General features: G+C 39.3%; 4 protein-coding genes across 4 annotated transcripts; 3 read left to right on the top strand and 1 right to left on the bottom strand.

The window, feature by feature from the left end:
* Positions 1 to 74: 74 nt before the first annotated feature.
* gpr61l (G protein-coupled receptor 61-like) lies at positions 75 to 3406 on the top strand. Its single transcript, XM_086294218.1, has 2 exons — positions 75 to 322; positions 1212 to 3406. Exon 2 carries the CDS (start codon positions 1264 to 1266, stop codon positions 2566 to 2568), a length of 1305 nt encoding a protein of 434 aa, XP_086150344.1. The 5' UTR covers positions 75 to 322; positions 1212 to 1263; the 3' UTR covers positions 2569 to 3406.
* Positions 3407 to 6762: 3356 nt separating this feature from the next.
* On the top strand, positions 6763 to 9172 carry LOC147330631 (caveolin-2-like). Its single transcript, XM_086294219.1, has 3 exons — positions 6763 to 7012; positions 7589 to 7776; positions 7983 to 9172. The coding sequence occupies exons 1-3, from the start codon at positions 6860 to 6862 to the stop codon at positions 8137 to 8139; spliced, it is 498 nt and encodes a 165-aa protein (XP_086150345.1). The 5' UTR covers positions 6763 to 6859; the 3' UTR covers positions 8140 to 9172.
* A 1507-nt stretch (positions 9173 to 10679) lies between these two features.
* Positions 10680 to 13300, top strand: cav3 (caveolin 3). The gene is made up of 2 exons (XM_086292343.1): positions 10680 to 10944; positions 12278 to 13300. Exons 1-2 carry the CDS (start codon positions 10828 to 10830, stop codon positions 12617 to 12619), a joined length of 459 nt encoding a protein of 152 aa, XP_086148469.1. The 5' UTR covers positions 10680 to 10827; the 3' UTR covers positions 12620 to 13300.
* A 2153-nt stretch (positions 13301 to 15453) lies between these two features.
* On the bottom strand, positions 15454 to 23056 carry oxtra (oxytocin receptor a). Its single transcript, XM_086292342.1, has 2 exons — positions 21618 to 23056; positions 15454 to 16683 (listed from the first exon to the last, which is right to left on the bottom strand). The coding sequence occupies exons 1-2, from the start codon at positions 22543 to 22545 to the stop codon at positions 16433 to 16435; spliced, it is 1179 nt and encodes a 392-aa protein (XP_086148468.1). The 5' UTR covers positions 22546 to 23056; the 3' UTR covers positions 15454 to 16432.
* Positions 23057 to 23919: the final 863 nt, after the last annotated feature.

Here is a 23919-nt window from a genome sequence, read left to right on the forward strand (position 1 = left end):
CACTCACACAATCACACAATACAATGTGTGACAGTCACCGCCATACACAGCATCAAACAGCAATTGGGGTGTTACTAGAGGAAGGGAGAAGGAAGAGAAGAAGCATCATTTAAAAATGGAAAGCCGTCATGGAATTGGGAATATACCTGTCTAGCAGCTCTGAAACTCTCCTCTTAAACTTTTCATGTGGTATTAACAAGAACAACAAAAAAGCTGGGACTGCATAAACAATATGTGGGATTTAAGCTATAGTGGTGTCAGCACTGACACTTGGTTAACCTATTCAGATTTAACTATGGTGTAGAAACAGAGTGGTTCATGGGTAAGTTATTTCAGTTTGATCTCATTTTTCAGTGCTCTATTTGTTTCTTTATTAAGCAAACAAAAATACAAAAGGGAGTCAATAAATATATTTTCCCCACAATAATGTATGAAGGCACAGAAATTTTTGAAAGTTTACCATTGCAATCTATTTCAGTATCTAGTAGTGGTACTAGTGTGTTCCTACAGCAGGTCTAAAGTAATAACTTGTACTTGTCTACATTTTACCATAACAATGGGTTTATAATTTCAGTTACTTTTATTAGTGTGTCTACCAAAATCTACCAAAATTTGTTCAGTCACAGTTGTGATTATAATAACTTCTACATCACATCATCTCCTCGTAATTGATCCTGACATTGCAAATACAACAAAAGGAGTCAATAATTCCTTCCTGATGAAAACAAAATGCCGTGTGAACAAAGGTTTATCAGATTGCAGTTAGATCTAAATCAGTCTGTAAAACCACTTAGAGTACTGGCTGTTAATGGATTAGACTTTTTAAAGAGAAACAACTCTCCTCACAACTCTTTAATTTAACAGCAGTTTAGTAAGCTGACTGAACGTTGTATAACCATTGTTTTTACTCTAAACGTTTCAAAGTTTACCCATCAATATGTTTACACCAGCTGCTATTATTCTTATGACCTTTTAACAAGTCACAGTGAGGAATTAAATGACTGTGGTAATTTAATTGCAATATATTTCTCAATTAATTCATATTAAATAAAATTGCAAGACATTCTATGGACAGAGGCGATCACATACACAGAGATAAAAAGCATACCTTTTTAATAGATACATAAATACGCTTGTAAAGTCTGCTTTTAAACTACTTTAAAATGTTTATAGATGTTTTATGAGAGTTTTTCCATTTCCTTTCAACACAGATCCACATATCAAGAAATCTGAGATAAAAATGGAGGAAGCTGCGATTTAATAATGGCTGACAAGACCAGGTCCATGTTAGCCTCTGTGGCAAATCATTCTGTTCTGAATCTTACAACTGCCCTGTGGGAACCCAATCCTACCGTTCCTGCTGATGTGGGTGTTGTCACAAGCTCTCAGTCACAGATCAAAGATCTTTTCGGTTTGTTCTGCATGGTTACCCTCAACCTCATTGCTTTGTTGGCCAACACTGGTGTGATGGTGGCGATTGCTCGTGCGCCTCACCTTAAGAGGTTTGCCTTTGTGTGCCACCTGTGTGCAGTTGACTTGTTGTGTGCCATCCTCCTGATGCCTCTGGGGATCATATCCAGCTCGCCGTTCTTTGGAACTGTTGTGTTCACTGTTCTGGAGTGTCAGGTTTACATCTTTCTTAATGTTTTCCTCATTTGTCTGTCCATTCTCACCATCACAGCCATCAGTGTAGAACGTTACTTCTATATTGTACACCCAATGCGTTATGAAGTCAAGATGACCATCAATCTTGCTATTGGTGTCATGTTACTGATCTGGGTTAAGTCAGTCCTCTTGGCTATTGTCACACTGTTTGGATGGCCAGCTTACGGACCTCAGAGCTCGATTGCAGCGGCTCACTGCTCTCTTCACGCGAGCCACAGTCGCCTAAGAGGAGTATTTGCAGTGCTATTTAGTGTGGTTTGTTTCATGGCTCCAGCAGTGGTTATCTTTGCTGTTTACTGTGCTGTGTACAAGGTGGCTCGTTCTGCAGCCCTGCAGCAAGCCCCTGCAGTAACAACATGGGCAAATGCAAGCCCTGCCAAGGATCGCTCTGACTCCATCAACAGCCAGACTACCATGATCACTACCACCCGTACTCTGCCACAAAGACTTTCTCCAGAGAGGGCATTCAGTGGAGGCAAAGCTGCACTGACTTTGGTATTCATCGTAGGCCAGTTCCTGGTTTGTTGGTTGCCCTACTTCATCTTCCACCTGCAGATGTCTCTGACTGGTTCCATGCAGAGCCCTGGGGACTTGGAGGAAGCTGTCACCTGGCTGGCCTACTCCTCATTTGCTGTCAACCCATTCTTCTACGGCCTGTTGAACAGACAGATCAGAGAGGAGCTGGTAAAGTTTAGACGTTGCTGCCTTACACAGCCTTTGGAGTTTGGGGCATCAAGCCAAGAGGGTTCGTTTCAGGAAAACTTCCTGCAGTTCATTCAAAGAACCACTAGTACAACTGAAACTCGATCCAACTGTGCCAACTCCAGTCCCCAACCATCCACTACCCATACTGTGGATCAAGTAAATAAGATACCTGGACAAATACCAGAGGAGCATGCTTAAACAATGATGAGCAGAAGTTGTGTACTGCAGAGCTAATATGTAGTCACTGTAGCTGTTCTTTGTTTTTGCAAGACATTTGATCTTAATCAATATGTTTCTGTCCATGCTGGGGAAAAGCAGGCCACTTTTGAAGGAATAAGTGATGGTGGACAAAATCCAGTGGCCTCTATAAACAGAAGGAACAGTTACAATAATGCTTTTAACATACATATGGACATTGACAGTATTGTTTTAAGATAGTATTGGAAAAAATCTGTTCAAGTACAAATATAATGTTTAGGGTATTTTATCTTTTAATTATGATAAGTTTCCCTATTTAGGTCAAGGGACTGTGGTTGTACTGTAACCGGAAATATTGAAATGATGATCTATTCTCCAACGTAATTTAACCTTTCTCTGATTTCTCAGATTTTAACAGTGTTTGTGGTAATTTTCTATATGTTTATAAATGTAAATCTGGAATGAATGTAAATCTGGAATACTGCAATAATAAGGTCTTGAGAGTTGGTTCCCGGTTTCCTCTCAATAACAAGTATATTATATATCTCAATAATAATGTATATTTAAATGCTATTTTTGTGTTGATATTTTTAAAGTGCTACATGTTTCCAAGCTGTGGGCCTTTCTATTTAATATTCAGGAGCTTGTGGTTATCATATATGACCAAATAATCCCGTAGAAGTGCCAATGCTCTCTGTGTTCAGAGGTCAAATGAACCTGAGGGCTAATACCTTTGAGTTCTTCTGTGCAACAGATATGCTGATGGATCATGGGCATCAGCTGGCTCTGTCGTCGTGGAAATTGAGTGACTGGAGGTGACTCGCACAGCACCAGCGACCTTTCAGCTGGATGTATACTTAAGAATCAGATCCTGATTGGAGTTTGCTAATTCACATTTAAAAGGTCTGGAAGTTCAGATACGGATCATTAACATGCAAAGAAAGACTGAAGGTAGGTCACAGAAGTCCCTGCAAATAAGGGCTACTATAATAGTGACATAGGTATGGTGAGGAAACGATAGTGAATTTACAATGGAAATCATTACTGGGCAATGATTATGCTCTGAGAGTGGTGACAAAGTGCTATTTTATGACCCCTGCTGTTTGTGTTAGTCTTTCACAAACAGGGAAAAAGACAGAATAGTGTGGTTACAGCAAATAACGGCTAACACCATTTCACTTGCTGTACTATACACGATGCACCACTCTTACCTTACTGTAGCTGTATATTTAATCCCTGGGTAAATGCCGTGGTAGCTTTTTTTATTTTATTTTTAATGATGCAGAAGCACACAAGGGAGCATAAAGGACTCTATTATTCAAATGTACAGTTTTGAGATTATAATAATAATACGCACAATTTAGGACTCACACACATCAATCAAGAGATTAATAGTAGGACACAGTAAAACATTGATGCAAAAATAAATTGTGTAAATGCTGATGTCTTTGGGGATAATGTAAACCACCGATTACTGTACATTTTTACTGTGACCTCAGTATTTTCTCATGACAAGCACAAAATCTTTACGCTCGAATCATTAATTAATAAGTTGTTGTTATTCTGCTTTTTTTTTCCCAGTTAGGCTGTTTTCAGCCTTTGTTGTTGTAATGTTTCCAGTGTTTGTGTGTGTTTGCCTTGAGGACAGCTGGTAAAATTTTGATTACACCAGTTTTTCATAATGAAAGCATTGGATTTTTTTTTCATAAATAAAGAAAAAAGAATAGAAGGTGCATTTATAGTTTACATAGCTTAATAAACTCTTTTGAGAATACAGTAGCACCAATTTAAAAAGGCAAAGCTTCATCACATCACAGCATCACAGCACTGTGTTATAAATTTTACAGTAACAAATTTTACTTGTAAATTACAGTAAACATACCATAAATTAACGAGAATGCTGCTGGAAGTAAACGTGGATGTACACTCTGAAGATCTTAATACTAGCAATCCTATAATACAGTCTTATACTTTAATGGGGAATTTTCTTACCGTGCACAGTCTGGATCACCATCATATCATTTCTCACGACCACACACACACATACACACACAGCTGGTGTGGAAACAGCTTTGAAATGTACGAGTATTTCTTTTACAGTAACAGGAAAAAAGGTCAGACAGAAGTCTGACCTCTCTCTTCAAATCTGACAGAGCTGTGGGGAGTATAAAACAGCAGCGGGTTATTGGTGTTGGGTGCTTTTGTGCCTGTTTGCTGATGTTCATATTATGTGTGGATCTACCACCCTTTGAATCTGAAAATGTAATTCTAGAGGTTCAAGACCTGTCAATAGTTTATATCTGCGCAGATAGAGGAAATTGAAGGATGGGGTGGGGGAAGAAAAGCTCGTTTTAAGATATTTGTTGAGTGTTATCTCATCCGGCTGAATAGTGGCAAAGGAAAGAACACTCACTTTGACACACACATTTCAAAGGCCTGATCTGGAACAAACTGATCACAGACAACACAGACGTATGCACTCTTTGATGTTTTTATTTTGCAGCTGGCGTGAAAATAAAAAATCCAGTCATGAAGATTTGAGGTATTTCAAATCACAGTGTGCCTGCCTCCTTAACAGATCTTCAGGCAATTCATCTGGGCCTGTGAGCTACAGACAGAGGACATAGTGAAATACAGCTATGATGAATGCTGTGAAGAATTCTAGCTCAACACAAATCATGACCTAGACTGTTGTTTTCAGGTTTTATTTTGTACAGTTTTAATACATTTTCAGAAAATAATAATAGAAACACACAATACTATAAGTCATACCACTATGGCCTGGGCTTTGCTATTAGTTTTATTTAATATTATGTTTTCATTTATTGTTTTCCATATGCACACAGAACCTAATCTGGGTAAAGTACACTTGATATTTTAATTCTGGTTGGGTGTTTTAGCAGTATACCCAACCAAGTACTTGTGCAGTGCTTATGCTATCTTTTCAAACTGTAAGTATACACTGCTTTACTGTGATTTTCCTCTTAATTTTTACTGATGATATGACTTTGATTAAAATGATAATTTTATAAGCTAGATTAAACTATGTAAGCAACTTTTAATAATAAGTGAATCTACTGACTGTGAACACAATCATATAACACAGTCTTCCAGGAGCTTTTCATCACAGTGGTTGCCAAACACTATTAATCATCAGCTAATCAGATCCTGCCAACACTACCACAGTACTGCATCCCAAGCATGTGGGGAAAAAGAGCAATTTAAGCATGTGTGAGTGGAATAGCTGCTTTATGTAACAGGGATGTATTAAAAAAAATGCAATGAAGAACCATGACCAACAGAGTGTGCTACATACCAGTCAATCCTCCTCACATCCTTTTATTTTGACATCTCTAACAAGACCAAGACTTGAAATAATTTTCAACACATAACCGGATAGACGGCTGTCTTCTTTTTCACAGAATATTAAGTCTTACAGATGCGACAGAGCTGTCTATGATCAAATCTGACACTCTTTACAGCACAGTTGTGCCCAGAATATTGAATTGAAAGATCCATTTGATTAATTCAGAGGGCAGTACCAAAGAACATGTTAAAAACACGCCTACGCCACACACTTAAGTGAAAGAAACCTTCAGCAATACATTTTTAAAGGTCAGGGGAGAAAAAGTCACAATAAAATATAGAAATACACTTAATATGATATGAAATCAATACATAAAGCTCACACTGTAATTTGATGCTTTGAAATGAATGAGGATTCATTTTGTGAGGACAATTTAAAGACTCTAAGGTTTGAGGTTTTTTTTTCTTGATACAAGGAGCCATGCTGAAGTTAAAAAAAAGTGACTACACAGGCACGGTTTTACAATAGACAAACGAATACAAAAAAAATCAATGGGACAGCTTACTTTATGCTGTGAGGGATAGGGACTGCTAGCAAGGAGCTGGTGATTTGGTGAGGAGTCTATATTTAATTGACCAACACTGCCAAACACTGTCGCTGTGATGAAGTAACTCTGTAATGTGAGTGCCAGAGTACTCCCCCTGATCATCACCCTGGCAATATTTAAGCAGGAAGTCAGGACTGATTTGATTCCACAAGTGATGGATATTTCTCATGCAGGCACAAATGAGACTTATAATGTAGTGTGTCACAAAATGTCAAAGCACGGCTGTAAAAGCCAATAAAGGCATTCCTCAACAGCAGTCAGTTCAGTCAGCAGAATACTATGTTCCACCTGGGTGCTAGCAACAAGCCAGCCGTCCTCCTGCTCATCCTCCCTGTTTTCGATGATACCATTCAGACACACAGCGCAGCTTATTGAACATGGAGGACGAAAGATTGAAAGACAAGAGACCATTGGGGGAACTGCTGGAAGTAAAGGTGGATGTTCACTCTGAAGCTCTGGACTTCATCCACAGTGACACGAGGCCTGTGATTTATGACAGGGATCCCAAAAAAGTCAACAGCAGTCTTAAGGTAACCAATGTGCAACCAGCAGAAACATGAGCAGAGAATACACAGTACAGGACACGAGACAGGGAGCACTAAATCTTAGTAACTAAATCTGTGTTTCAGATTTAGTTATTAAGCTGTTGTTGTACACGTGACTCATCCAATTAAAAAGTTTGTAAGAGTAAATTGTTATCCAGTTTGGATAAATTCAGTCCTTGTTGAAAACTTTCCTTATGCTTAATTTCCACTCAATGAAAGAGGAATTACCAGTTTAATAATAATAATGTGTTTCCCAATACTGACCTCAAGTGGACATATGCACACACTCTAATAGTGCTATTAGTGACATGTAAATGATTTTTTATTGTTAGTCATTAATAAAAATTGTGGAGTGAGTGTATTGAAATTTTACTGGAATCTGAGGGAGAGCATGGCAGAAATAGTTTTGGACCACTGTTATAAAGTATTGTTTTGTTTCTCTGATACAGTAACACATTCATTTACCTCATCTCTCATGATCATTTTCTGATATTTGTAACATGCAAACGGCATTCATGCCAGCATAGGAATCACTTACAGTCTCCCTGTTTGTGTCTGGAGGTCATGTTTGAGGATGTGATTGCAGAACCCCCCTCTGTGCGGAGCTTTGATAAAGTGTGGCTATGGAGTCACGCCCTGTTTGAGGTATCCAGACTATGGTGCTACCGATTCATCTCTCTCCTGCTGGCTGTGCCAGTCTCACTGGCAGCAGGGCTCCTCTTTGCTGTGCTCAGCTGCCTGCATATCTGGTAGGACGCTTACACTGTGACAAGCAGACTTACAGACAAGACTGAATAGCTGCACTAGTTTTCTGCTAAGTAAGAATCTTTAGGCAGAAATGGTTGTCACGTTTTCTCTGATACATTCAGGGGACTCTATCCAGGAGTCCAAAATGATTTTCACTTCCTTTTTATTAAATGAGCTCATATTTTGTCCTCTTCTTTGTGTCCTTCAGGTTGATCGTGCCATGTGTGCAGCTCCTTCTCATCAATATGCGCTGGGTTCAGACTGTGTGGGCCAGCATACTGAACATTTTTATCAGTCCATTCTTTACCAGTATTGGAAAGTGCTGTGGTCAAGTCACCATCCTTCTGGCAAAAGATGAAAACTGATGGAAGCACACTGTGTGGAAACGATTGGTTAAAACAGCAATTATGGCACATGAACAGCGGCGACAGACTGCATACTAATTCTGCTGGGAGGGAAATGATCATCTGTATTTTAACCATCTGTGATTATTCTGTTTTTATTCACTTATCGTGTAATTTGTCATGCTGAAATATATAATTAGTCTTCTGTTTTCTAAATATTATAGTGCATTATGCATAAAACCTTTTGGCTGTCTAGATAAGGGCAACACAAAAAGCATACACTGAGGGGAATTAATAAATAATAATTCAATAATAAATTATATTTAAACCTCCTTAATACACATGTAAAAGAATAATCCACTGAAAGCAAAGTGAATGACAAATATTGCAATTAATTTCCAATTTAATCCACCCATAAAATTTGAACTGATTATAAAAACAGATTAGGAGGTTAAGAGCTCTAGCAGAGCACTGGACAGTCCTCTGGATGGACTGATGTGTATGTGAGGTTAATGAAGACAATATGAATGCAATATGTAAAAAAAAAAAAGTTTCAACACCTGCTAACAACTTTTGGTTTAAGGTTTTGAATCCAGCTATATGCAGTAGTTTCTACTAAACAAGATGATAGCTGAAGGTGGAGACCAACAACTAATTTCACTCTGATTTATTTTTCTATGGAAAAAGGTTCCTCTGAATCTTCTTTTAGCTTGATTGGAAGTAACACGTTTATAACAGAAAGCCTCCTGTGTTAAATGTAGTGTAAATCGAAAGGAGTGGAAGTTTAAGAGCCAGAAGGTGTGCAACCTTGGAACCTGTCTGCCATTATCTGTGGATGATAGTCAAATACAGACCATCATCTGCATATTCAAATAGAGACCTCTGATTGCCTAGGCACCCAATCACATCTGCATATTCCAATTTAGATACACCAATTAACCTGACAAGCAAATTTTTGGACTGTAGAAGAAAGCCCAATTACCCATGCAGACATGCAGAACATGCAAAACTAACTATTGAACCAGCGTGCTTCCCCTTGTGTTTGAGAAATTAAAACAAATCTGTAAATGTTGTGATTCACCTCATTTGTACAGCTTGTAGGATCAAACCTAATATTTGATTAAACAAGTGTAAGAATTTATTGTTATTGGAAATTCATTTCATTATAAATCATATTTTGTATTTGTCTCAAGTTACACACCCAGCAGTGCTCATTGCAAAGGGAGCACCACCTGTGTGCGTAATATAACCTGAGCTAGTGATACCTACTCTACCCACTACATTCTATATGAGTCTAAATATAGGCATGAGACCCGCTTGTGTCTGTGTACATTAAGTGGAAGACAAGAGCCAGTGCAGTCTCAGCTAACTGCGCCGACACCCATGGAGGCAGAGGTATGCCCACCGTGACTCTCTGCAGAGCTATTTCTGTCCGTCTGCCTCAGTGCCAAGAATACACCCCTAATTGGCTTGGCACCCAATCACATGCACTCTGATCTCATTCCACCTCTCCCTCTTCATCTCCGTCTCTACCAACAGGAAACTGGGACAAGGAATGCCAGTCCTTCATCCACAGTCGAGCTTCCTGTACTTCTCTTACACGCAACTGTTTGAGATACATAGCAACACAGAGCTGCCGGTGCTGCTGGTGGTGCTAAGAGCCTTTGAAACAATTTTCATCACAGCAATCTCTGCGCTGCCTCCTATTCCCCACCTCCTTTTTTTGTTGCAGCAATAGTGTATGAGTTTGTTTAGGGAATATACTGATATAGAAAGCTATGACTGATAGCAACAACTGCAGAGCTTAAGACTGAAGCCTGTTTTATTTTGGGGACTATTGAATTTTATGTATTCGCTGTGACTAAATCAGAAGTATACGAGAAGGCTAAGGACATGCATTTGTGTGGGCTCGTCATGCTCTGTACCACAGCGTATGGAAAGTAATGACTGAGTCACATTGTTGTTATGATTACCATTATGAAAGTAAACATATTGATTAGAATATAAAAGCTAAATTGTTTTTGTTATCTATTTTCTGCCTTAGCCTCCAATGATGGAGCAGTATTTTCCTTAGTATTTGAGCACTCTGTTGTGTGTCAAAACCTTCCCGACAAGCCCTCTAAAAGAATATACAGTGCCTCAAATAATTTATAATACAAATTCTAAGCTGAGAAAAATAGGACATGGAGGATGAGTCTGAGTGTTAAGGTGAACATTAATTAATTACATTACCATTACATTAATGGAACAGAGTGCTGTTATCATTGATTGTTGACGTGCAAACATGTTAAAGTCAATCCTCTAAACTTAACTCCAGTCTTAAGACTGTGTGTAGTAACTAAAGCCACAGGATGAGACTTTCTGCCTCACTTTCGAGTGGAAGTTGGGGCCTCTGTGCAAACCCGGCCCAGTCAGCCCAACAACCCTGTGTGAAATGTGACACAACCCTGGGTTCTCCTTTAAGACATTCCTTTTATGTCTGTGTGCATTACATTGTGTGCAAGTGTGTGAGTGTAAACCTTCTCTGTGCGTGCGGGGTGGGGGGGTCAGGCCTCCATTTTTACGAGGGCGTCTGCAGCAGCTGTCCCCTGGCATGTCAGCGGGAGCGGCACAGTAGTGATACCAGGTCAGAAGCGAACTGAGGCTGCTGCGCGCAGGTTGATTAAAGGTTTATCTTCACTTTCTTCATCCAGGACCTGCAGCCCGACCATGGCGGATCAGTACCAGTACAACACTAATGAGGAGAAGTTTGTGAAGGACAGCCACACCAAAGAGATAGATCTAATTAACAGAGATCCCAAGCAGATCAACGAGGACGTGGTGAAGGTTTGTGCAGCATGGACACGACACCCTGCCATTAACAGCTTTAAGAATCTGTCACCTGCTTTTGCATGTATGGAAATGTGGATTTTTTTTTAAGTGGTTGCTGGAAAAAAAAGAAGTGATAACATATGAGTGTAACGGCAAAAAAAAAAATAGACCAAGAGCTATTCCTGTTGCTTGTGCAGAACGCAAAGTTTATTTTAGGAAAGGGGCAGGACAGCCTGAAACTGATACACTGTGCCACGATGTGTTATTTAAGTTACTGTTTATACTGTGATTGTTGCCATGTGTTCACCACAAAATCCTTTATGTAAGGACAGAACCCACCATACTTTAGATTATATATTGTTTGACTTAAGGTAAACATTTAAACAATGAGGATTGTGATTGTGTGTAGTGTGTAAGCTCATGACTGATTTACAGGCTTGCTTTTGTCAGTTTTCAGAAAATTATACAACAGTAACTCATAATAACTGAAATATTTATCAAACTGTAAGGGCTATCTCTGATCCATTTACTCCTGCATAGATAGTACTTTTATTGATGAATTAGCACTTATAATGTAATCCAATTCTTTGCTAACACTTCATATTCTTTGCTTTTTCATTAAACCAAAATGATTTATGATCCATGAAAACGCTATCCTTCAATTAGTCACAGAATCCTTCAGAGGATTTGACAGCTTATGTATGAACCACGTGCGTGTTAGGTTTTTCTAAAATTACACTGCTTTTTGCTTTACATATGCCTCTAATAGTACTCTAATGCCTGAAATGGCCCAGACCATGCAGAAAAATATAGAACAGCAGTGCATTCATTCATTCATTTGTTCATTCAAAGTATAATCTCACCCCGCTATCTCTGCGGGAAACAGCCTTTTTACTCCCAAATTGATCATAACCAATGTTCTGGAAGCAAAGAAAATGCTTTAGATGTGGACACGATCACTTTCTAGCTTGAATAACATTTCATCACTGAGCCTGAGCTGAAAAAGCAGCCTACCAAGACTGCACTTTAGAAAACTAAAAACCAAATCAGACCAATGTAAAATAGCTCTCATGAATTTTACACGAGTTTATCTTCGGTTTGTGCTGCAATAAAGCTTTTAGAATTATTACGATGCTGCATTAAACACACTCCTCAGTTTTTCTCTGTTTGAAAGGCACAAAGTGCTACAAACAGTTATTTTCTCTGCATGCGCCAACACTGCAGCTTTCTGAGGCATATGATTACTAATTATTAAGCAGGTCATCGCCATGTGCGTGACGCTTGCTCTGAAAGCGTTGTTCTCTTGTGTATCGGTATTAATGAATGGCTTTTTAAAATGTCTTATTAGGTGGAGTTTGAGGATGTCATTGCAGAGCCTGATGGTACACACAGCCTGGATGGGGTGTGGAAGCTCAGCTACACCACTTTCACTGTTTCCAAATACTGGTGCTACCGCGTTTTGTCTGCTGTCTTTGGTATCCCCGTGGCCCTGCTCTGGGGCTTCCTGTTTGCCTGCATCTCCTTCTGCCACATCTGGGCTGTGGTGCCCTGCATCAAGAGCTGCCTGATTGAGTCGCAGTGCGTGAGCCGCATCTACTCCCTTTGCATCCAGACCTTCTGCGATCCCTTCTTTGAAGCCTTGGGCAAGATCTTCAGCAGTGTTCGCGTGGCACTGCGCAAAGAAGTCTAAGAACTCCTGCAGTAGTGTTTGTAGCGTGATCGGATGAAGCGTAGTATCTTTTTATACACCAGAAGACCAGACTTGGCATCTTGCTTGCTGCCTAATACTCTTCCTCCACCTTGACATGACATGTTGTTCCCCACCCTCCCAGTGTCTGACTCATCGATCTGAATCCTGACATGCCCACTGTGGGTTGTGCCAGCAGAAGTTCTGTGACAGCTGAAGCAGGCAGTGTGGTTCTCCGACAGCTCTGGCACTTCTGGAGAAAGGCCCTATCTAGATTCGATCGCCCTCATGTATTATTTGTTACACAAAATGCTCGGACAATGTCTACTGGTTCACTGCACATGAAACGAACTTCACGACACTGCTGTAACCTGAGGATGCTGCTGCTTTATTGAATCGCATTTGGCCATCTTAAAATTGATGCTGTATGATCCTGCATCTGGAATTGTTTCACTTGAATTAAATGAATGTATCTTATTGTTAATACTTTAACGTGAGTGAAAGAATTTATCTTTGTCTGATCCGGTTTCTTTGTGTATTCTGATGTAATTTCCCCCTAATTTCTGATTAGTGTACAAAACATAGTAGTCGTTTTGAAGACTTACAAATGCATACATGTGTCGAACAGACACTTCCTCTATTCAAAGTGTGATGAGGTGAATAATAAAAATGCTTATTTGCGTATTTTAGTCAATTCTAAACATATATGTTGGAGTGAAGTAAAATTTCTTTGTGAGATCTGTGTTAATTTTTCACAGTGTTTTTCTTTTCTGGTTTTTTCTTTTCTTTTTTTTTAGACCTGCAGTCTGAGAAGCAAAAACATTACAAAAATACCTTAAACTGGACAGAAAATCGTTTTGCTGACTATGTTGCACCAGAGTTTGAGTGTATTGTGTGCATTTTTCAAAACCTTCTGAGAGGCGTCAGAAAATATCTGAGCCTAACATCTGTTTCACTGATACTGTCCTTCTGGAAGAGGTGACCTGTGACCTGTGACCCACCAGAGGTTGCTGTTGTGTATCTTTCATGTGCTTTTCTTTTGTGTCTGAGATCCACGATCAATAATTCATTGTCACCACACTCATTTCTTCTTAGCTATAAACCACTTTTGTATAGTCCACATACTATAATACTGAGAAATAGCAGACTCTTCAAGACATTATCACACTGTTTAATGCCTTATGTAGTTATGCAACCACATTTTATTAAAACAAAAAGGCTTTAATCACTTTCATTTTACTAGAATGATGCTCTTAATTTGTAAGACTTAATTAGGTTAAGCTCTCATCACACATTTTAATAACCAAGACACACATTTTAAACTCACAGACTTTAGTAAACATATGTTTACTGCAAGATTAAACCTTTTCACAGATTTTTACAATTCTCACACTGAATTGTCAGGTTGAATCCACTGGAAAGCAGATTAAAAGGAAATGCAGGGCTTTATTTTCAAAAACAAATTTTCAGTTTCATGAGCACAAAATTAATGCTGCTGAATCACTGGAAAAAAGGGCAGTTAGCAAGTAAAGTATAAAATATAAATACTCATTTTCTAAGTTTTTCATTTACATATTTTTTCTGCCTTTTGCGAAACATAAATTAAAAAAGCAGAATCACACACACTGATTGGCCTCCATATTTATTTTTAATTAATGTACCCATAAAGTACTTGTGAATGAGCAGTTATTGATGTGGTCAATAACCGCTCATTTATGAGTCATTTAATAATAATGGTTCCATTAGTGGCTTTAAACATTAGCACAGTAACAAGGCTACGAATGACTGAATCCATACATATGTATACCTGTTTAATAGAAAGATTGGCCTTTGCATTAGGTACACCTTGCTAGTACATGTTAGATTGCTTTTTGCCTTCAGAACTGCAGTAATGGTTTGTGGCACAGTTTCAGCAAGGTGCTGAATCATTCCTTGGAGATTTTGCTCCACATTGACATGATAGCATCACACAGCTGCTGCAGATTTGCTGGCTGCGCATTCATGATGAAAATCTCTCATTCTATCATATCTCTAAGGTGCTCTACTGCACTGCGATTTGGTGACTGTGGAGGCCATTTGAGTACAGTGAACTCATTGTCATGGTCAAGAAACCAGTTTGAGATGAGTTGAACTTGTGCCATGGTGCATTATCCTGCTGGAAGCAGTCATCAGCAGATGGATAACTGTGGTCATAAAGTGATACGGTTGGCAGCAATACTCGGGTAACTTTTGGGGGGGAGAGAGTGTCAACAAAATGACCACCAGCCACTTATTCTGTTTCACTATATGCCACTCGTGGCACTCTTAATTTCCCAATAAGTTGGGGATAAATAAAATGATTGGAATCTGAATCCGTCACAATCATCAGAGCAAACAATGTTTTTTCCAATCTTCCATTGTGCAATTTTGGTGGGTCGGTGTAAACTGTAGCCTCGATTTCCTGTTCTTGGATGACAGGAGTGGCATCTACAGTAGTATGATCTTCTTCTTCATCCTGATGCTCGGTTCCAACTCCAGCAGGTTGTCTTGATCAAATCCACATGCCTAAATACATTGAATTGCTGCCATGTGATTAATTGATTCAATATTTGCATTAATGAGCATTTGAACAGTTGTACCTGAAAAAGTGGCCAATTAGTGTTCAAGGTAAATATTAGCCTACTCAAATCCATCATTTTGACTCTTCAAGATTAAATCTAAAGCTTGGCTCGATCAGTATAAGGCAGCTGAATAATAATGAAGCTCGCCTTTTACACATCTGAGGGATGTTGCTGTACTTTCAGTATTATTTATTCATATTTAATTATAATATTCATTGTATCATACAGTTTTGGCTTTTCATTCAAGTCCCTTCTGACTACCAGTATTGATAACCATTGTGCTGCAATTAACAAATCCAGACTGTCAACACGTCAGAGTTATTTAGTCACAGCTTGTTTTATTTTCATGTCATGCAGCAACTGTTGCCTTCAGGTATCTGACAGAAACATGAGTCACTCATTAGTGTATAAAGTCTCAACCAGGTCAGGTCTCAACCCTATACTGAATTTTGGGGCTGAAACAGGATGTTCCCAACTTGAATGTTATGCCAAGAATCTTTTTAGACTCCTTTCAGGAGGCGAAAGGAAAACTAACCAGCTGTGTTTAAATAATTTTATCATAAGTGTATTTTTGGTTGCTTTCATTCTTTATTTTTTTAATATGTTTTTTGAAAATATTTACCAGTGACAGGCATCTCACATCTAACAAGAACTCAAGCAACATTTTACATGTTTTACAGGTATGCAGTCCACTGAAAATGTGACAAAATGAACAATGTGGTGCGCAGTATTTACAACAGAAGAACAATTTCATCATAACACAACATGACAAGTAGGATCCAGAAGCTCTGCTGGTGACACTAACTGAACCCATGCTGTGGCTGACGGCGCTTAGAAGCTTTGTAAAGACTGTACTTTTTCTGCATTGCAAACATATACTGTACATCTAAAATGAAAAGTGTAAGAAGAAAATACAACAAAAAATCAGCTGAAGATACAGCTTAGTCTGTGATTATCTCTCTGTGAGTTTTAAAGAGCAACGCTTTACCCCCTAGGAATACTCAGCTGAAGATTTCCTTTTATCACAATTCTTTTCCCACTTCACTCTGATATAAAACAGAAAAAAAATTAAGACTTTTGTTGTCTTCCCACTTCTAAACATCAAGCATCAGTGAGGAGGCATTAAAGAAATCAAACTGCTGGATATTTTATGGTCGACAGCACGTAGTGAAAGGCTGAGGGCACAGCGCAAGGAGGGGAATGGAGGGCCCGGGGCTTATGTGGTAGAAGTCTGTGTGATGCTCCTCTGACTGCTAGTGCTCTTAATGGCAAAGGTTGAAGAGTTGCTCTTGTGACTGGAGTTAAAGTCACGCTCACAGTGGCACTGGGATGACTTGAGGTAGCGGGTGGAACAGCAAAGATTCTGCCTAAGATCCTGGAACAGATGCCCGGCAAAGCACATATAGATCCAGGGGTTGCAGCAGCTGTTGAGGCTGGCCAGCAGCATGGAGATAATGAAGGGCATGGCTGCGTGTGGGGAGAGAGAAAAGTTACAAAGATGAAAGATTTATGCCAAGTCTGGACTGAAAGGCAGCTTGTTTACTCTGTGAAATTTTGTATTCTAGCAAATAAGATGCTGTTGACTGGCTGACAGTGCGGTACAGCTGTCTTTATCCCAGTAGAGTTTTTTCACAGTGGATATTTTCATGTCTCACAAAAGCCTATGAGGTACCGTGTTACACTGATATTGACCATAACTGTGTGATATTTAAAATAAATATTGATATCATGTTCAATTCTATTCTATTCTTTTTATAGTGTGACAAATCACAAAAACAATCACTTCAAGGCACTTTATATCGTAAGGTAAAGCCCCTGCAATAATAGAGAAAAAAGCACAACAATCAGACACTATGAGCAAGTACGTGGCGACAGTGGGAAGGAAAAACTCCCTTTCAACAAGAAGAAATCAACAGAACAAGACTCAGGGGGGACAGTCAGCTGGAGGTGAGGATGTGTTGATAATATTGAAATATCTGCAGTTTTTCTTCTTGAAATCTTTTGTGCATTTTCCTTCATATCATCATATTATGAGTTTAATTCATTTGCTAAAACAAACAAACAAACTTACAAACTGAAAGATACTTTTTTTTTATAATAAAGTTAATGATGGGGTAAAAAATTTGATATGATGACAGCCACAGACTAAACCAACCTGCAGTCATCTGTAATTTTTGCTTGGCTTCCTTTAAAAAATAAAAATAAAATTGCTTGTGCCGACACATTTAACATATTCCTGGAGATGCATTCCTGCTGAAAACAGCTCCTGTTTCAGGATGCTGGCAGAGTGAGAAGGGGGAATATACAACACAAAGAATTGAAATGGTGAATTATTTAAAGAAGAAAAGTGATGACTTTCTGAAACAAAGGGAATTCCTGCAAAGAGGAACAGTTAGAATAAGAGAAGTGAAAATGGCTCCCCTGCAGTGTCATTATGATACCTTACACTAAGTAATCTGCAGAAGCGTGCAAAATGAAGTTTACACCTTTCACATGACATTTAACAAATGTATGGAATATATATAATTACTTTACACCCTGTATTTAACCTCATCTCACTGATTGCTGATCTTTTCTTCAGTGTGTTTATGCTCCTCCCATTTTCATGTTGTCTTTAATGACAATTTCTAAGCTTGAAAGAAAGAAAAAAATCAATGTAAATGCTCTTTGGAAGGGTGTGAAAATCACATGCATGATTAAAGGTAGCCATTAAGGGTTGGATTTATGACTCAAAGAACTCCTTTTAGAGGGTCATGGATGTTACGATTTGAGCAATAGTGTGTGAAACAGCCAGAGCATAATATCAGCTGGAGCAGTTTTCAGACATTTATTATCAGAGCAGTGAGAGCACGGCCTGCACTGATGCTGAATAATATCAGGAACTACTCCCAAAAAGGCTTTAATAAATTAGCTCCTGGTGTCTTTCACAAGGAAATAATAAATCACTCAGCAAATGAAAAGAATAAGAAGCATCATCTCCTGGGTGGTACATCTGTCTGGCTGCCACAACTGATAATAGCCTTCTCAGCAATTCATTACTGAGATGACCTAATGCTGAGTCTTTTTTCCTGTGGGCAAACAAACATCAGCAGTAATCTCATTTTGATTATTACAATATGTGATATTTATGAGTAAATTGCATTTTTCTCTTCACATCTTGTCCTTTAAAAAGTGTAACACTTGGAGATTGAACAATGGGGCTTTGTGTTCCTCAAGCTCTTAATCAATAGTATATAGAGTGTGAGCCGGTGTCTGAGGGCAGCAGGCTCAGTGGGGAGATGTTTGTGTTAAATTTTCTTTCTGGTTTTTTTGGGGGGGGTGGGGTGATTCTGTGAGTGTCTGACTCAGGCTTTAACCTTCTTCTGTTTTTGTCCTCTACATAATGAAATCTGTCTGGCTGTTAAATGTGAAATCACAGATGCTGCTGATGTCCTTCTAGCAAACCTGAGAGGAATGGGACATTTTAGTATCCTATGACATTTCCAGAAATAGCCTTGATAAGCCTAACCAGGTGCTAAAAATGGTCAAATTCTCATCTGTGAAAGGTCCTGTCTCCTTAACATGAATAATAACGCTGACATCTCAGTAGTTTGGGAGGAATTTGGAAAAAGACCGACTAGCTTTGAGGACATATTCATACACTAAATGTGTGTATACTGCACAACCATATACAGCATACAAATGCTTTGTTCAAATAACAGCAAGGGAATACTTTGGTTTCTTTGCAAGCTAAGCGAGAGAAGATGGATATCACTGTGCTGTCTGCACTGGAGCTGCTTTGCTGAACGTAGTCTAAGGAGCTTGGAAAGAAAAGCGACTGGATTTCGTCAAGTTTCTTGAACACGTTTCACCTCTCATCTGAGAAGCTTCTTCAGTTACAAGACCAAATGGTGGAGAGTCCCAAATTTTAAGCCCTAGTCGGAGTTGTTCCTTAATAAGACATCCCCTCTGTTCAAAGATAGTCGTTCACAGTGGACATAAATGGCTTCTTTTACTCCTCTTTCAAACCATCTCTGTCCAAAATGTGAAAAATAGCATCCTTGAAAGAGTGACCTTTGTCCTTTAGATACAGATGTACAGCTGAGTCTTGTCCTGTTGAGGTGGCTCTTCTATGTCGTGCCATGCATTTATGGAGAGGCTGTTTGGTTTCTCTAATGTAGAGGTCTGAGCACTCCACGCTGCACTGCACAGAATCCACTACATTGTTTAGCTTGTTTGGGAGTTTTGTCCTTGGGATGAGCCAGTTTTGTCTGAGTGTGTGGCTGGATCGGAAGTGCACTGGGATGTTGTGTTTGGAGAAGATTCTCCTGAGTTTCTCTTGATAAACCTGCTTCATAAGGCATGACAATGTTGTTGGCTCATGTGATGAGGCAAATGATTCAACGACCCTCTTAAGGGACACTCCCACTAGGGCTTAAATACCTGGGACTCTCCATAATTTGGTCTTAGAACTGAAGAAGCTTCTCAAATGAGACGTGAAACATCTACAAGAAACTTAGGGAAGTCTAATCCATTGTATGATCCTTACTAATCGTCCAGTGTAATACAAAGCACAATCTGTCATCTCCTTGTATCCCAACCAAATATTAGATTAAAGAAATTAATGATTAAACCATTTGAAAACTGACAACCATTTGCTGATTCTTTTTAAAACATATATTAAATGAACTGACTCTTCCTGTTGTTTCTTAAGCAGTCTGGTCTGGGTTAACGTAAAAATTTTTTATTATGACTTAAAGGAAAAGTGTATCTGCACACGCACACATGGATGGCATTCCTGTCTGCCTTTTGTGCATGAACACTGGCGTGTGTCACTGCCAGTTCTGCCCTTTCTGAGTGCTGTTCACTTTCAATCATCAACCTGTACTGATGGAGCCTTCTGCAAAAGAAAATAAATGAATCACTTCATTTTCCATTCACAGGATCAAGCACTCTTTTCTCGCTTCTCTGACGCTGACTACGGTGCCCTTACACCAATGAGCCTTTTCAGCAAACTATCGAGCAATAAGCCTCTTATTTTAAAACTTAAGTGTAAGTATAAACATCTGGTGTGAACAATGAAGCTTAAGGAAGTTCCGGTCAGCCGAACCCTTTAATGCAAACCCACAGAAGCAGAAGAACAGAAAGAACCGTAACACCAGAGAATGTGTCCCATTTACTAAGGGGGGCATCATGACAGTTTCTTTTATCTTATTGTGCTGTGTGGAAAAGGACACATTTTTCATGGTCACTAAAGAACACATGATTTAGTGACAAAAAACAAACAAACAGATTTTGCAATGCCCTTTGGCTGTTTATTTTTACTCACAATGAGATGCAAGCACATTATTTTGCAACTCTCTCGGGTTAATGGCTGAAATTTAATTTCCTTAATCACCAAGGTGATAGATATGTGCTTTTAATCTTTTCTGCTTAAAGAATGTCGCTCAGATGTGCAAATGTATTGTGACTCGTTAAAGCTTATGATGTTGAGTGGGTGTGGACACAGTCCCGCAGATCCATACACACTGAGACCAAATACAGTAGATGGCTGTTTAGTGGCCATTGTGGCTAAATGTCAGTGTACCCCACCGGCGCAAATGAAAGCTGCTGAGCGCGTGGTGGTGCACACTAATTTGGTTAATGATTAGCAATCACTCAGTCTCTGCAGTGCAGGGAGGCTCAAAAGAAACTTGAAAAACTCTGCTTTGCCCTGATGTTTCTAACCGCAAAAACGTGTATTATGAGATGAGAAAACATTACTGAAAACAGTAGAATGAATTCACTGGTTTCCTGCCTAGAATGTGCCAGTCACAGGATGGCAATACACATGTAAACCTTTTAATTACGTACTCCCAGGTGCATCAGTGGTAATGATATTAATGGTAATTTTGTTAAAATCACGTGAATATCTCACATTGGCTTTGCGCTTCCAAACGTTTATGTGAAACTCTTTCCTCGTTTTTGACTACGATGACCTGGATGACTGAGAACCTTCACAGACATCTTTCCTCGTTTTGTTTTCTTTGCGTTTGTTTCACCGTAAGACCTCTACCCAGTCTTTACCCCACCCTGTACAGTTTGCCGTTCTAGTAAAAACAGAACCAGGTTTTCTTTGAGTCATTATAAAACGTAAGGCACGAAGCACCCGAGCACGCACGGCTTAAATTGTGTTTTCTTTCTCAGTCTGTTTCAACTAACTCGAGCTCTGGTGCACAAATTAACGAGGAACAGATTAAAAATAAATAAATAAATAAATAAATTTTATTGTCATTTGTAAATACTGTGTGGATGGTGCGTAAAGGAGTGATGGGAATAGCATGTTTTAAATTAATGTAAGTGCGTAAGGACGCGTGGAGCACGATATCCTTTGCGCACTGCCGCGCACTTGGCATATTATTAAACTTAAACATTGATCCTACCCTCACGGGGGGCTGCTGGATCCCACGCAGACCACATCTGAACTGAGAAAAAGGGGGTCCAGCAGACGATGTAAGCCACCACGATCACAAAAGTCATCTTCACTGTCGTGATCTTCGCCTTGGAGATGAGCTTTACGCTGCTTACACGGGCCAGTGTGTTGCTTTTGGTGGTTTTAGGCGTCAGGTTTATGCACTGCTCCCGTCTGGTTTTCAGTTTAAAGTTTTGCCATATTTTAAAGCTTATTAACCCATAACAAATGCTCAGTATGGCCACTGGAATTATGTATATGGTAAGGCTGATCCATGTGATGTAAGCTTTGGCTCCCCAAGGTTTCACGAAGTCGCCCCAGCAGTCATACACCCCTGACCCGGCCGAGCCAACCTCCCTCAGGGAAAAGATGAACATCTGGGGGATACTGAAGAGCAGACTCAGGATCCAGGAAAATATGACATATAAACGGTCTTTTCTCCTGTGCAAAGAACGGAGGGGCTGACAAATTGCCAAACACCTGTCTATAGACATCAAAACTAACATATAAGTGGAGGCGAACATCCCAACGACCTGCAGGTATTTCACCAACCGGCACAAGATGTCTGGTCCATAGAACCGAAATGTAATGTCCCAGATAAGTTGAGGGAGAACTTGAAATATCGCCACAACCAGATCGGCGATGCTCAGGTGTTTCATAAAATAATACATACGAGACTGGCTGTGTTTGGTTGTGTGGATAGCCAACAGGACGCACAGGTTACCCGCGAGCGCCAGAAAGAGGACCAAGGCGAGCACAGTCACCTCCACCCTCGCCACTTCTTCATTCCGCTTCAAGGGGTTTGTCTGATTCAAACCACCGGTTCCGTTAATGAGACTCGAGTTCCTCCAAGATTCATTGAATTGCCAAATGTCACTTTCATTTGAAATACTTTCCATTGCTGCAGTCTCGTCCTCCGCAGATGCGTCAGGGTTGTGCAGTCATGCAATAGCTGAAAGAGTCACCTGGAGGGTCTTTAAGTCTTCCGTGAGTCCTCACCAGTGGCAAGACATAACCCTGCTCAAAAATGTTTCCTTAATAATAAAGAAAGGAACTCGTTCTTTGAATCTCAATCACCCATACATTTCCCCCTCTGAAAGCAGGATATGAGTGTGAGAGGGAAGCAAATGTTTCCACTTATCTAAATCATATAGAACAGTTCACAAAAAGTCCATTGAAAAAGAAACGTCAGCTGAAGAAGGGAATAGTAGCGACCAACAACAGGATCTAAAATATAAGGATCTCACTGGTCAAAGTAACATCCCAAAACAAAAATCATTCTTTCTCAATTAAGAGGCTGTGGTCTTGAAAATATACATTCATCTGTTTTCAAAATTAAGATTAAGGCTTGCAAATTAAAATGTTACAGAGAGGGGCGAAAAGCTATAGAAATGGAAAGCTCCACCATGATCTGTGGTAAGAATCCGAATGACCGGCACTACAGCATAAGCCCCTATTATAAGATTCCCAGTTCAGTAAAAACAGACAACAGCCTTACTCATCACCAACACTACCACTAGGTGGCTATATGCACTATTCAGTAGTAACGTCGATGGTGTTTGCAGCTCGGAGGACCAACTCTCCTCCAGATCTGCAATAAATCACGGAGCTCATTTTATAACCAACCAGCCTCATTCATCATCATCATCATCAACTTTATTTATAAAGCACTTTAAAACAACCACAGCTGACACAAAGTGCTGTACATTGGAACTGTAAAATAAAATTACATGAGATATAAATAAAAAACAAATAAAAGAAGAGTGAAATCATTAATTAAATAACTACTGCATTAAAAAAGAAACTAAGTCTCACTGAGGTTAAAAGCCAAGGAATAAAAGTGGGTTTTAAGACGTGATTTTCTCATTGATGAAGATTGTTTGTTGTCAGATTTAATATCAAGAAAGCTATGAAGAAAACACTAGCTCCAAACTGAAGTCTGATATAGAAGATATATTAAGCTGTTTTCATATTTTGAAACCGCCTGGGAAGTCAGAGTGAAATATGTTTTTATTCTGCTGGAGACCTGAAGGGATCCTGACGTCAAGACACCCAGAGTCAAATTTTGGAACAGCTAGAAAAGTAAACATGTGTTTAATAAACACAAGCTCATTCACAGGCTAAATGTGAGTGCAGGCACATACGGGTGAATAACTTTAAAAAAAATTGTACCATAAAACACATTTGTATAACTTAAAATCAGAAACGTGTTGATTGTACGTATGAAATGACATTTAAAAAAGAAAAAGAAAGCAATTCATTTTTATAAGGCA

This window comes from Aulonocara sp. 'chitande type north' Nkhata Bay, linkage group LG5 (assembly GCF_057382095.1).
Source record: "Aulonocara sp. 'chitande type north' Nkhata Bay isolate Kocher_YH1m ecotype deep benthic linkage group LG5, A_spYH_male_GT1.1, whole genome shotgun sequence".
Lineage (NCBI taxonomy): Eukaryota > Metazoa > Chordata > Actinopteri > Cichliformes > Cichlidae > Aulonocara > Aulonocara sp. 'chitande type north' Nkhata Bay.